This window comes from Gavialis gangeticus, unplaced genomic scaffold (assembly GCF_001723915.1).
Source record: "Gavialis gangeticus isolate Ggan-Ray unplaced genomic scaffold, GavGan_comp1, whole genome shotgun sequence".
Classification (NCBI taxonomy): Eukaryota; Metazoa; Chordata; order Crocodylia; family Gavialidae; genus Gavialis; species Gavialis gangeticus.
Window position 1 is genome coordinate 12,330,070 of NW_017728992.1, and position 13,004 is coordinate 12,343,073.

General features: G+C 41.1%; 1 protein-coding gene across 2 annotated transcripts in view; it reads right to left on the reverse strand.

The window, feature by feature from the left end:
* The window catches only part of NSUN2 (NOP2/Sun RNA methyltransferase family member 2), a 51,451-nt gene that overhangs the window by 2,088 nt on the left and 36,359 nt on the right, over window positions 1-13,004 (reverse strand). For both annotated transcript variants that reach the window (XM_019520988.1, XM_019520979.1), the window contains 8 exons: window positions 10,114-10,244; window positions 7,824-7,920; window positions 6,748-6,920; window positions 5,568-5,660; window positions 4,957-5,092; window positions 2,815-2,895; window positions 2,431-2,569; window positions 1,153-1,192 (listed from right to left, as the gene is read on the reverse strand). In XM_019520988.1, the coding sequence (XP_019376533.1) occupies window positions 1,153-1,192; window positions 2,431-2,569; window positions 2,815-2,895; window positions 4,957-5,092; window positions 5,568-5,660; window positions 6,748-6,920; window positions 7,824-7,920; window positions 10,114-10,244 (890 nt within the window). The remainder of the gene's footprint in view (window positions 1-1,152; window positions 1,193-2,430; window positions 2,570-2,814; window positions 2,896-4,956; window positions 5,093-5,567; window positions 5,661-6,747; window positions 6,921-7,823; window positions 7,921-10,113; window positions 10,245-13,004) is intronic.

The following is a 13,004-nucleotide window of genomic DNA, read 5'->3' on the forward strand; positions in this document are numbered from 1 at the left end:
CGTAAGTTTAAAAAAAACAAAAGCCACCCACCCACCCTCTCAACATTGCCAGCAGCAAGCAGGAAACTTTCCCATTAAGCTATCATTTTTTGCAACATTTTAGTTTTCATTTAAAGTAAAATTTTCCAGTCCGTATAGTTTCAGAGGTTGTTTTCTAAATTTAAATCAAATGTAAACAAATGCTATCTTCTTAAGGTTAGTGAAAACTCCAGTGCTTCTGCTACTGCTTTACCACAGAGATCAGAACTAGCCAATTATTTTTTTTTTCTGTTTTAAACCCTGCAGGCAGCAGTGAAACTTAAAAAGAATCTTGTCATTTACACTGTGGAAATGTGTTTGACAAACCATTAGCAGCAACAGGAGCTGCCAGTAGAAACAGAGGCAATCACTAAAGTGATTCACTGGGGAGATGTAGTCAAAAAACAGACTAGAGAGAGAAACAGTAAAGAGTAACCACTATAGCTCTTAGGTTTTGCTCCTGACTTTGCTGCACTACTCTCTCTCCTTCCCCTTCCCAGCACTGATCTATCTGAAGCTAGCTGGCATAGTCCTGGAGATAATCTTGGAAACAGTTGACACTCCCACTCTATTTACATTCAGAGCTTTGGCAATGATGGGTGGAAAGGGGAGTGCTAATTTTTTCATTTGCAAGTCAGCTCTTCATCTACCCAGGTGACATCAGAAGTAAAAACCACAGTGTAAATGTGAAAAGCAACTGCAAGCTTAGGGAAAAAAAAAATAATCAGGAGTCAAATTTACATAGATGATTGAAGCTATTAATATTTCTTGACCAAACCTGAAGAGGGGTAGTGACTGAGTATATGTGTCAGCATTAGTTCTAATCAAAAAACGTATTTAGTTCATAAGAACTAATCCTACAGTCATGATAAATAATTTTCATATTCAATCCTTATTATTATAGAAAACTGCTCCTTGCATACTGCTAGGAACACTCCACAAACACTGAAAAAAACCTCACTTACAACAAGTATTTTCACAGTTCATTAAACTGAGGGTAAAGTTTAAGAAAAGGACTCACTGAAATGAGCTGTATGCTTCAGTTTCTACGTTCATGCCTATTGCTCTTGTAGTACAAAATGCTAAGAAATCATTCAAGTTAAAAAAAAGACAGAATGGAAAGGATCTACTTACTCTGGATCTGGATCATACCTCAGGACTATACTCCCCATAGCTAAAAGAAAGAAAATACATAAAACATGCTTAGAACCACATTAAAACACCTGTGACCTCAAGAGGTTATGAGAGAGCAAAGGGTATTTTCTTGTCACTGTACAAATACTCTTATCCAACAACTAATTAACACTATCTGTATTAATACAAAAAAACCTGAACTGGAAGACACATTTCAGCTACATACTTTCAAATAGAAATTATGTAAAATAAAGTTAACAGATGAACAAATATATGTACAGAAAAAGCACTCCTCTCGCAAAGCAGTCTAAGAAGTTCCATGAAAACAATTAACAGTTAATCAAAACAGATGAAGTGAGTGGAGGGCTAACCAAAAGACTGAGTTACACTTTCTGAATTATACTTCTTCCCTACATTTTCACTTAACACACATGCCATCAGACACTGAAGTACCAGCAATGGCTATGGATAGAATATAATAAATGCCTGTAAGTTTTTAAAATGATAGCACTACATTCAAAGTTCTGTCTGATTTTTTACTAGTAATACCTACAACTGCTATATGTTAGTTTTACATAAACTAATCTAGTTTACTGTGCACTCTGGTTTATATGGGAGGCACAGTTAAGGTAATTAGAGAGACTGTATTCCTTATTATAAGCATCTTCCACATAAAAGAGAAGATTAACATAGCCAGTACTCAGAGTAAGCATAATTTCCCCCCACATCCCTACCCCCGTTTGTTTAGGTAAAACATAGATGTTTAATTTTGACATGGCCAGTGCCATCCATTTTAAAGTATACAATCAATAAAGGCTCCTGCAAAGTCCAGGACTGGCTAAAAATTGAAACTGGAATATAGTTGGAAACAAATACCAACAGAGTTTAGAAACTTTGCTAGTCACACTTTCCAAAGCCACCTCACAGCTTTGGAATTTCCATGCTACTAAGAAATCCCACACTTAGTGGATCTTTCGGAGGTTATCTTGTATGTAAGAATCAGGGCTCTCAAATCTGGCAGAATTTATACATCCTTGGTCTAATAAGCTTCCAGAGTTGGAACCAGATATAGTCACAGCCTCTGGAAGTACTCTTGGATTCAGCAACATTATGAATACAGTAACAGTTAGCATAGACATTTTTAGTGTTAGCCACAACTCCTAATACATCTATTTCTGTAGGTGGATTTCCAATCTGTCTGAAAGAATAATTCACAAGAATGAGGTTCCAACTTAGAGAACAGTATTCATCTTCGTGCAGTAAATACCGAGAACTTACCCATGTCTTTGACGAGTTTTTGTGTCTCATTGCTAAATTTACTTAAAAATGGATTCTCTTGGGTAAGCAGCACTTTAACATCATCTATGCAAACGTTTATAATCCTTGCATTAATAAATGGGTACAGTGTATATATTCCCTGGTGGTAAAAAATACAATTAGTTTAAAAACGAAAAGAATCCCTGCTTTTTGAAAAAGGATTAAATTAAAAGCAAAAAAGCTCTGAATAATATTACAGCTAAACAATTTTGTTTCAATGCAGTTTAAAATACCAAAAGGCTGTAAGACTGCATCTCACAATCTGTTGGATTCAAAATAAGTATCACTATGGAGAACTCTAATAAAATTCTCTCATGACTTGAAAACATGGTGCTTCAAAATTACCTCTTGTGCTAGTCTGAAGGCACAACCGAACTGCTCACCATCACTGTTACGAGACCAAACTTTTATTCCTGTGTTAATAACCTGTCAATTTTAAAGTAAAAGTATCAATACAATGTTTAATGGAAACAAAGTTTCAGAGTTAGGTAACTTGTCTTGAACTGCTTAACTAGCAACCAAAGAAAGAATATTTTCGCTGTAAAAAGAACACTAAAATTCATAAGTCAGAATTCAACATTTAAAATTAGGTTACATTATCAGTGTAATTTAAGTTAGAATGCTCTAGGGAAAAAACATGAATAAATGTTCCCAATTATGAGGGTAAAGTTACCAGCCTCAGGGCACTCCACTTCTAACCTCTCCTATATCAACATTTGATAACCATGAAAAGAAGTGGGCTTTCAGTTAATGCACTGAACTGTTAACAAGAAGTGGCTTCAATTCTTAGTTCTACTAAGGATTTCCTATGTGAACCTGGGAAAGTTACACACAAAAACTTAATCTTGGGATCCTAAACCATGCTTTGGCACTCAAGGATTTAAGTCTAATATTGTCACCAGTTTCTTAAAATCTTTTTAATGTTCTTTCACTGCCTTTGACAGTGTTCCATCTATAAAACATGGACAGATAAAATTCCCCTACTTTACAGATGTGTTGCAAAAATAAAACCCTGAAGTCTGTGAGATGTCTTCTACTCAGGCCTTCTATTCTGTATCTCTATGGCAGGCTTGTCCAACATGTGGCCCTCCAAGCTGCTTTCTGAGGCCCGAGGTGCTGAGATGGTAAGTGAAAGTAAACACTGTATTTTCGTTTCGGGGGTGGGGGAGGGGGGGGGGCAATGTGATACCGCTTCCTGTGAGGTCTTTAAATATGGCTCGCTGGCCCACTGGGCAATAAAAAGTTCAGGATCCAGCCCCACGTTCAAAAAGGTTGGACACCTCTACTCTATGGAATAGATAATTTTCCTCCTTTGCTTTCTTCCTCAACTAATTTAATTCATGAGAACTTTACTTCTCACCCCATGTCTGCTCAATGCCTTAGCAGCTTCACAGGATGGTTTTTATTTAAGACAGTGCTATCCAACTGGCAGCCCCTGAGGAGTTAAATTGCAGCCCCTGGGCTTCTGGTCCAGGCAACATTCTCCCCTTTGCTTTCTTCTTGCTACCAAAATTATTGGGTTGGCAACCCTGCAGTAGCGGTGCATTCACAGTGAATTTACAGGTTGATAAAACTTCAGTCTCTAAACACTCTATGAGAAAAAAAAATATGGATGACTTCAGGAAGAATATTAATTGGTCATGCTTCAGTAGGACACAGTTTAAGAAGCGGTTTCTGGACACAGCTACTCCTTGCTTAACATCGTAGTTATATTCTTGAAAAATGCGACTAAGCAAAACGATGTTAAGCAAATCCAATTACATCACAGTAGTGACCTACTAGCAGGCGGCAGCCAAACAACCTAGTAACTAAACATTGCGTGACTTTAAACAAGTATGTTATCTAATAGATCAGCGATGTAATAACAAAACAACGTTAACCAGGATGACGTTAAGTGACGAGTACCTGTACAACCTACTAATTGGTTTTAGCTGTACTTTAGGGCAGGGGGAGCCAACCTTTTCCGGCTGCAGGCCAGAATGACCCACCCCAGGTCTGAAGTGGGCAGGCAGGTGCAGTGGTTTTTACACTTTGCTGCCTCCACCACAGGGGCCCATATTCACCCCACGTCCTGATGCCCACAGCTCACACCATCCTCTTCCCCCCAGCCAGGCCCCCCAAAACCTTACCCGCTGCTACCCCAATCCCCCCATTCTGGCAAGGACCCCCACCCATCACTGTTAGCTTTGTACTCTTATGATTTATTTTTCCACATATATAAATATGTGCAAACACACACAAAGTCCCTCGTATGATCTCCAAGTGTTGTATTAGATTAGGCACAATGCCATTGCATTTTTGTTGAGTCTTGTAAAATAATATTCCCTCCAAGAGTCCAAAAACTCAAGTACTTCTTCAACAAAATAAGAGGAATGGAGTCATACTTTAAGTGGAGTCCTAGCAGAAGATAGCTCTCACAGTAGTGCAAGGAAGCTTCCACTGATGTCTCTGGATTCATGGTAAAAATCTAAAAATAAGGAGTCCTACCTTCATCTTCTCACTGTTGTTCACCAGTACATTCCTTAGTTCCTTAGAAACCATGTACAGATGCCTCTTCTTTCCTTCCTGAGTCCGAGTAAGTAAATTCATTTTAGGAAATGAAGGATCCAATGCGTAAAATTTCCTGTAAGCATAAATAGTGACACTTTAGATTGCCAGGCTTCTATATTCAGTGTATTAAAAATGATGACAAACACAGACTCTCCAGCAACTTCCCCATTCATTCATGACCACCACAGATGGCTAAGAGAGGCACTGCACAGGACTCATATTAACAGCATTAGATGTCACAAAAAACTCCACATATTTTAAAAATGAAGTCGAAATGTTTCATACTAGAGTTATTCTGCAGGCTGCTGAAAGTGGACATTTTAAACTTGGTTTTTTTAAAGCTTCATTCAATTTTTACTTAAAAACGAGTTAGATGTCAACATATCCACTTTATCTTAAAATTATGGAAAACGTGCTTTATTTGTGAGCCAAAATGAAGATATATTTTTCAACTACAGCTACAACGAAGACCTATTCACCTGGGAAAAACTAATCCTAGTTAGCTGGAATCCTTTACTGCAGAATGAAAGGACATAATTTCTCCTTACTGGATGGATGGAAACAGTGGGTCATCTTCAGAAAGGAACACAAACGGGTCTTCTTTAAAACCAAACAACTTCATTCTTTTCGACGGCGGTGGTCTAAAAACAAATGTTATTGCTTGAGTGAATAGCTTCTTAAAGTTCTGTGGATTTAGATCATCATTTGGCAAATGAGTGGGAGTGCTGACTGAAGTCTGTGGAAGAGCAAACAACTACATTTTCCTGTTGCTTCACTAGCAATACTGGTACTATAACTCTGAAAATTCAGATGGATGGATGTGGGGGAAAGAATGCATTAGCTAGAGGGACAGAAGTGTACCAAGCAGGCAGCTGTGAAGGAGAGAAAGGAAAGAGTCAACTGGGAAAGCAGGGGGGAGAAAGAGAGGAAGGTGGTGGTCAAGAGAAAAGGAGAAAATTAATGGAGTACAGAAAAGCAGCATACCAGCATGTAGGACTAGCAGTTAATGCGGATATTATTAAGACTGCAAATGAAGTATTGGAGCCAACTAGAAATATCGCACAGCTTTTTAAAACAAGCTCTATGCCTTCATGAAGCAGGCATATATTTAATACGAGCAGTGATAGAGTTGGGTGCTCTTTTTGCTTGCCTCTATAAAAAGCCTCTTCATTTCACTATCAAAACCCTTTTCTCCTTGCTCTCTACTACTCTCTCTCTGTCAGATGTTCAATTTCTATTGTAGAATACTGTGAACCCATCCTCTTTTCATACAAGTTCTGCTTGTGTACAGTGGAAGATCAGGACACGATTAAGGCTTTTTTTTGGAGACTAAGAGTATTAAACACATTGCTGACAGTGTACAGAAAAAAAACCCAGTTTAATTCTCCACCCTAAAGGGGATACAAATAATGCTGAATTATTTAACAGTGACCAAAACAATCAAGAATTGATATATCTCCCACAGGCAAACTAATCCTTTTGCTGTATTTGGTTCTTCAGATTTGTAAAGATCGGTTATCCAGAGTTTACAATCTAAGTAGATAACAAGAAAGAAAAGGAACAGGGCAAGATAAAACCAAATGAGCATGTTGTGATAATAGTGTTTTCCTTTTTTAATTCTGCTTTTTAAATTATTTAAAATTAAGAACTAAACAAAACTGAGGTTTCCACAAAGCCTTCAAGGGTTACAAACAGGTATGGGACAGATGCTTAGATGCAATCTCTTACCCACATACTCCATCCTTCTTGCTTTGCTCACACTCTGAGTTCAGCGAGTCCTGAACTTCCCTTGCCTGTTCGTCTTCAGGAGGCTGTTCTTCAATAGTTTCTACAGCGCCATCTTCTGTAGCGCTGGTAGGTACTGTAGTATCTCCTGTTTTCTGCAACGATTTCCACTGAAGCTGTTCCAGATTGTAATAAATGTTTTAGTGAAGGAAAATTTAGTTATATTTAACTTGTCTACATACTCCTTTTTATTGAGTTTAGCACATATACTAAACACACTATATACACACATATATATACATATACACCTATGGGGGGGAGCGGCAAAAGAGCTTCCCAGTGTGCGTGTGTGTGGGGGGCAAAAGAGCTTACCAAAGGGCAAGTTACCCATTCAAAGTTGCCTTTATTTGGTCTGCTGCCTTACACGTCTCCAAGAATGCATCGGTGCATCACATTTAAGGGAAGAACATTCCAAATCAGTAGCCCAGTTATTTTTTGCCTAATAACATGGAGAAACCAGAGCTAGACAAAGCTTAATAACTTTATCCCACTGTACATGTTCCACAGCAGTGCTACTGTTTGAGCCTTAAAACGGTAAGCAGCGCTGGAAAGTGCATTACTTTTGTATGAGCCTGATTTTTTTCATACTGTTTTGCAACATTTATTTACAAAGAGGTTCTAACTAATGGCATCAAGTGAACAGAAAGACCTCTAAGTGATTTGTATGAGGAATATACCCCTCCCTTTAATATGAATAACTGAGGAGAGTGTTACATTGTCTTAGTTAGTTTAAAGAAAAAAGGTTTAGCTCCAGGTACAATACCACCTTGCTATTTTACTGGCGCTACACAAGCCCATCATCCTACTTAAAAGGAAAAAAAAAGAGAAGAAAGATTTTCAAAAGGGCTTCAGGGATTTGGGTATACAAGTTCCACTGACTGACTTGCAGTCAAGACAACTCAAGATGAGACTGAAACAGTTATACACTTTGACCAATTTTTTCCCAATAGGTTTCTAATTACATTTACAAAAGTTTCTAAAACACAACAAAAATATGTTTTTATCAAACCTCCTTTTACCTTAGGCTGGCGTTTATTCCAGGGCATTGGAGACTTTTTTATTAATACAGCCACAAAGAAACCTCCAGTGTTCTGGTGATGTGGCAGTATCCTAAGACTGGACCAAAAAAAACCAAAAAAAACCCCAACATTACAGTCAATATAATTAGAATCCAGAAGTTTTTACACAATATTAAGGAGGAGTCACACTAACATTTACTGCGTGTCTAAATCAGCTGTTCTCAACCCATGGGCTGCATGCAGTCCAATCAGCACACTGCTGTGGACTATGTGATATCCTGTTAAATGTAGGGGTGCACCGATAAAGATTTTTGGGGCCAATACCAGTGGCTGATTGTTCAGCTGATACTGATGCAATTGCTGATATGCATCCCAACAGCTTGGACAGCAGTGTCTGGCTGAAGTCTGTGGGGGAAAAGGGGTGGGGGGAGGGAGTGGGGTTTGGGACTCAGGCAGGGGCTGCGCTACCCAGACAGGGTGGGGTGCAGGACAGAGCTGTGACTAGTCTGAGAAGCATGGAGGGGGAGGGGGCAGCTCCAGCTGCTGGCGCACCCCGAGGGAAAGCACAGAAGGGCATGTGCCCCCCGGGATCTGTGCAGTGGGTGAAGGTGGGCTGCCGCTGTGAGCTGAGGCCAGGAGCAGCACCAGGCTCTTCCTGGCGGGGGGTTGGGCCAGGGCTATGCGCAGGGTAGGCAGCAGTGATGCTGGGAGGTGGGGTTATGGGCTGGGTTAGTTACCCCAGGATTTGCTGTAGCCCCCCAACCCCCAAACCCTTCCTCCCAGCACGACCACCACCACCCACCCTATACGAAGCCCGGCCCGGCTCCCCTTCCAAGAAGAGCCCGGTGCCACCCCCAGACCCAGCCCACAGTGGCAGCCCACCCTTGCCCCACAGATCTGGGGGGCACGTGCCCCTCCCATACCTCCCTGGGTGTGTGCCAGCAGCCAGAGCAGCCCCCTCCCAGACAAGTTGCTCACGGCTCTGTCTCATGCCCTGCCCCAGCCCCACTCCTTCCCTCACTGCAAGGGCCTCAATCTGCACCCCCCACTCCCCAACTTACTAGCCAGATGCTGCTCTACAAGTTGCCGGGCTGCATACAGGCACACAGTATTTCTTGGTGACATTATCAGCCATCTCAGCCAAAAAGAACTGATTGCTGATAATGTCAATTTTGCTTTGATTGGTGCTGATATGACCCAATGTATCGGTGCACCTCGAGTTAAATGGATACACAGGAAGTAAATTGTGTGTGTATGGGTCAGACGTTGCTGTCCAACATGCTGAGAGCTGCAAGCGTGGCCCATTATGGCAAACAGGTTGAGAACCACTGGTCTAAATTAAGGTCTGTTCTACATTCTGTAATTCCAAAGGCAGCAACAAGCTCTGCTAGGAAAACTGTGAATATATAGAAACTAATTATTGGAGGGTCATCTTAAATTTGTCCCCCCCATCACTGCTGCAGCATGGAAAGCAGCAACAGGAAGGAAGCAGAGGCAGAGGGTAGGTGAGGGGGCGGGGGAAGTGGGGAAAGTGGCAGGGAAGTCAAGTGGCCTAAACCCTGTCCCTTCTGCACTTTACCTCCTTCCACCTATTCCACAGCACCCCCGCCCCCATCTTGCTCCCTCCCTGCCTGCACCTATCCTGTCCATTTTCCCTCATCCCAAACTTACCCTCATTTGCAGCTCTGGCTCCAACCCAGCTCCAACCCACACATGGGGCATAACAGATGTGGCAGCAGTTCTGCCCCTGGGACCAGGTCACAGCCAGAGCTGGAGTTTCCATCATTGCCGCTGCTCCTGTCTAACTGGGAGGGTTTGAGCTAGAATTATGATAGAGGGTAAGCAGCAGTGGGGGAGGGAGAAAGGTGGCAGAGGGGATGGGGACTCAGGACAGAAGCAGTGGCTCCTGTCTTATACTTGAATCCAAGATGAAGGGCTTTCCCTCACTCCACTGAATGGGGAAAAAGCTTTTTGTCTTGGATCTGAGTAAATATGGCAGACCAGGATTCAATTTGTCCCTAAATGTATTTCTATTAACACACTCTTTGAACTAAAGATAGGGTTGTCACTCTCTCTATCCCTCTGTCCCTCAGATACATTTAGGGGTCACAGTGGTACTGGCCAGTCACCAATATGCAATGAATATTATCTTAACCATTTCAGTAATTGTTTCTAGCCCACAATCCATTCCTAAAAATCAAGATGCCAGTTTCCACAAGGTATTTCCCCCTACTGCTATAAAAACTAAACATCAGATCTAATAAAATCAAACTATTTGGTGAAGGCATACCAACGCTCCAGGTTCATTGCTTTCAGTTTTTCCTTGTCTTTTATTGGGAACATGGTAGGTCGTATTTGTGCCTGTCTGTTAGAAGGCACCTCTTTCCAGTCCTCAAACCACTGCCCATCTTTTAGCATTACCTATGAAGGAACATATGAAAATTAAATCTGAGGCTGCTCTTTCATGATCACATAATCACCAAAGTTGTGGAGCGCTCAGTCATAATTTCTGATGAATCAACTGCTGATACAGTGAACTGATGGCATGTTCCCAATTCTCAAAACTTTACTGCTTTCATGAACGACCAGAACTCTTCTTCCCCAAGTCTGTATATACAGTATATTGTTAGACTGTGTGATAATAATTGTCTGGGCTAATTCTAAACTAATGAGGGACTGTTCAAATGCTCTAAACACTGCTTTATACTCTAACATGTTGATGTGGAACATGGGCACTTGTTCTCTGAACACATGCCAATCCACCTGGGCTTCCTCCCACTGGTAATGTTGGAAGCCTCGCTATCATATTGTTTGTACTGGTGCAGGAGGAGGAAAGGCAGCTCCTATTTATGCTGTCTTTCTTTTTCCACTAGAAGAAAAATCTATAAATATTTTAAGACCCCAAGTACAGGTTCTCTGAGCTGCATCTGTTTTCTTCAACTGCACCTGAGGGCACTGAAAGAGTCTTTGATACCATACCACTGAATGAACACGATGTCCAATGACCCAGAAGGTACAAGCAAATCTCATTAATATTCAGCAACTCAGCTGAGGTTGATTAATCAAAATAGATATAATAGGGAATATTTCAGAAGCTGTATGCCTCCACTGCCCCAAAGTTCAGCTTTGCTTCAATAACTCTATAGTCTAAGCTAGTGTTCAAATGAACTTTTCTTCATTTATTTCCAAGAGCAAGAGTGCAAAAACAGTGGAGAATGATTAAAGAAGGTCTAATAAACAGCCATTTAGATATAGGAAAGCTTCCAAATTGTGTCAATGTGTATGGCACTGATTCTCAACCAGGTTGCTGCAGCACCCTGAGGTACCCTGAGATCTTTTCAAGGGTGCCACCCAATGTTAGTACTGTTAGGTGTGCAACCACAAGTCCAAGATAAACCCAAAGGTTTCAAATAGGAATCCACAATGTCAAAAGAATACAGACCTGTTGTGATTTTTTGGAGATGCACAGAAGATTCTGGCACACTGTCTTTGTGGGCTTTAAAATCACTTTGCTTATAGGATGAATGATTTTTCTTGGCACAGAAGTACAAAGGATCATCATTAATTAATGAGGAGTTCTGTGCATCTTTAAAAGGCACTGAAAATTCTTTTGCTATCCATTTCCTGCTAACTGTAAAATTTTGCAAGAAAAGAAAGTAAGGCATGTGCCACCACCTCAGCTGGTGAAGATGTTGACAGAATCAGTTAGCAAAGCATCTTCCTGTTTAAGGGTGTATTTTTCTGACTGATCTTGTTGAAGAATGTAAACCTGACTTTCTTTAGGCAAGACATTTCTGTTTCATAGCATTTCTTAGGAAAGGCCCTACTGTTGAATATAAAAAGGAATTCTGAACAGCTATTTCTATTATCTGTAAATGAACACCTGACCCAGATCCTGTTCTGCCTACTAAATATCTAAGACTTAGCAGCCATTTGGCCCCAAAAACACAAAGGTCTCTCCCTCATTAGAGCACTCCTACTCCCATTTTCTCCATGGGCAGCCTAGTGCACCTTCAAAGTTAACCCTTATTCCACCCTGCACAGACACACAGATCTGCCATTCCCTGGGCAGGCTCATAAGCATCCAGAACATCAGATTCCAGCTTGTTCACCGGAGGAACATCTACTTAAACTTCTGTCATGTTAGGACCCCAACGAAACATCTAACAGTAGCACTGACTTCAGTGAAAAATGAAAATACATTTTGTACTGAACCATCACTGGATAAAATCAACACACACCAATGGTATGCCCACCCCACTATGCCAATCATACCTCCTCTTGCTTCTTCTCTTTATGGCTGCACAATTCTTATACTCCTTTCCACCCAGTGGTCTAGCATCATCAAGGAGAATGGAGGATGCTCCTCAGCCCAGCATAGCTCAGAGCATGATGGTTACTGCACTCTTTTAGGAAGTATGTGGATTCATACCCCTTAAAGACTGAATGGGGCCTGGAAGGCATGTCTCTGACTTCTTGAACAAGTGCTCTAACTATACCAACGTTGAGGAAAAGATGATTTCCCTCCATGTTCTCAGCTTTAGTTGCTTGGCATAGTTTTTCTCCAAGGAATCAAGGACTCACGGAGTCAAGTTTCAGTTCCAGCTGAGAAGCACAAACAGAGCTTAGGTGGAGGTAGACATCTAAGTGGCCATCCCAGATCAATTTTGGGCATATACAGTAGCTCAAGCCTGGCTTTCTAAAGATCTTTTCAAGCCAAAACAGGAGGCAAAGAACTCTTGACACCTTAGAGGTTTTGTGGCTGCTGCCAATTATTTTAATTAGCAACCAAGACATTTAGAATTTGAAGGGAGTATCATATCAGCACCTTAGGAGAAGAATAGCACCCGGGCCCTTGAATTGAGCTTGACTTCTTGCTTTTGGGAAAAATGAGTAAGAGATGTTACAAGCTAGAGGGACATAAACCTGCCCTAAACAATACAAAGGCAAGCACACACACCTATTTCACAACTTCCTATACCTACAAACAAATGGGACTGCCATAGGCACATGTATGATCCCTCAATATGCCAACATATTTATGGAAGACCTTGAAGTTAATTTCCTCTGCAGCTGCCCCCTCATCTCCCTAGTATACCTCAGATGCATCAAATGGCATCTGCCTAACATGGACACATGGGAAGGAATCTCTAGGGAAAGTTCACCAAGACTAATAATTTC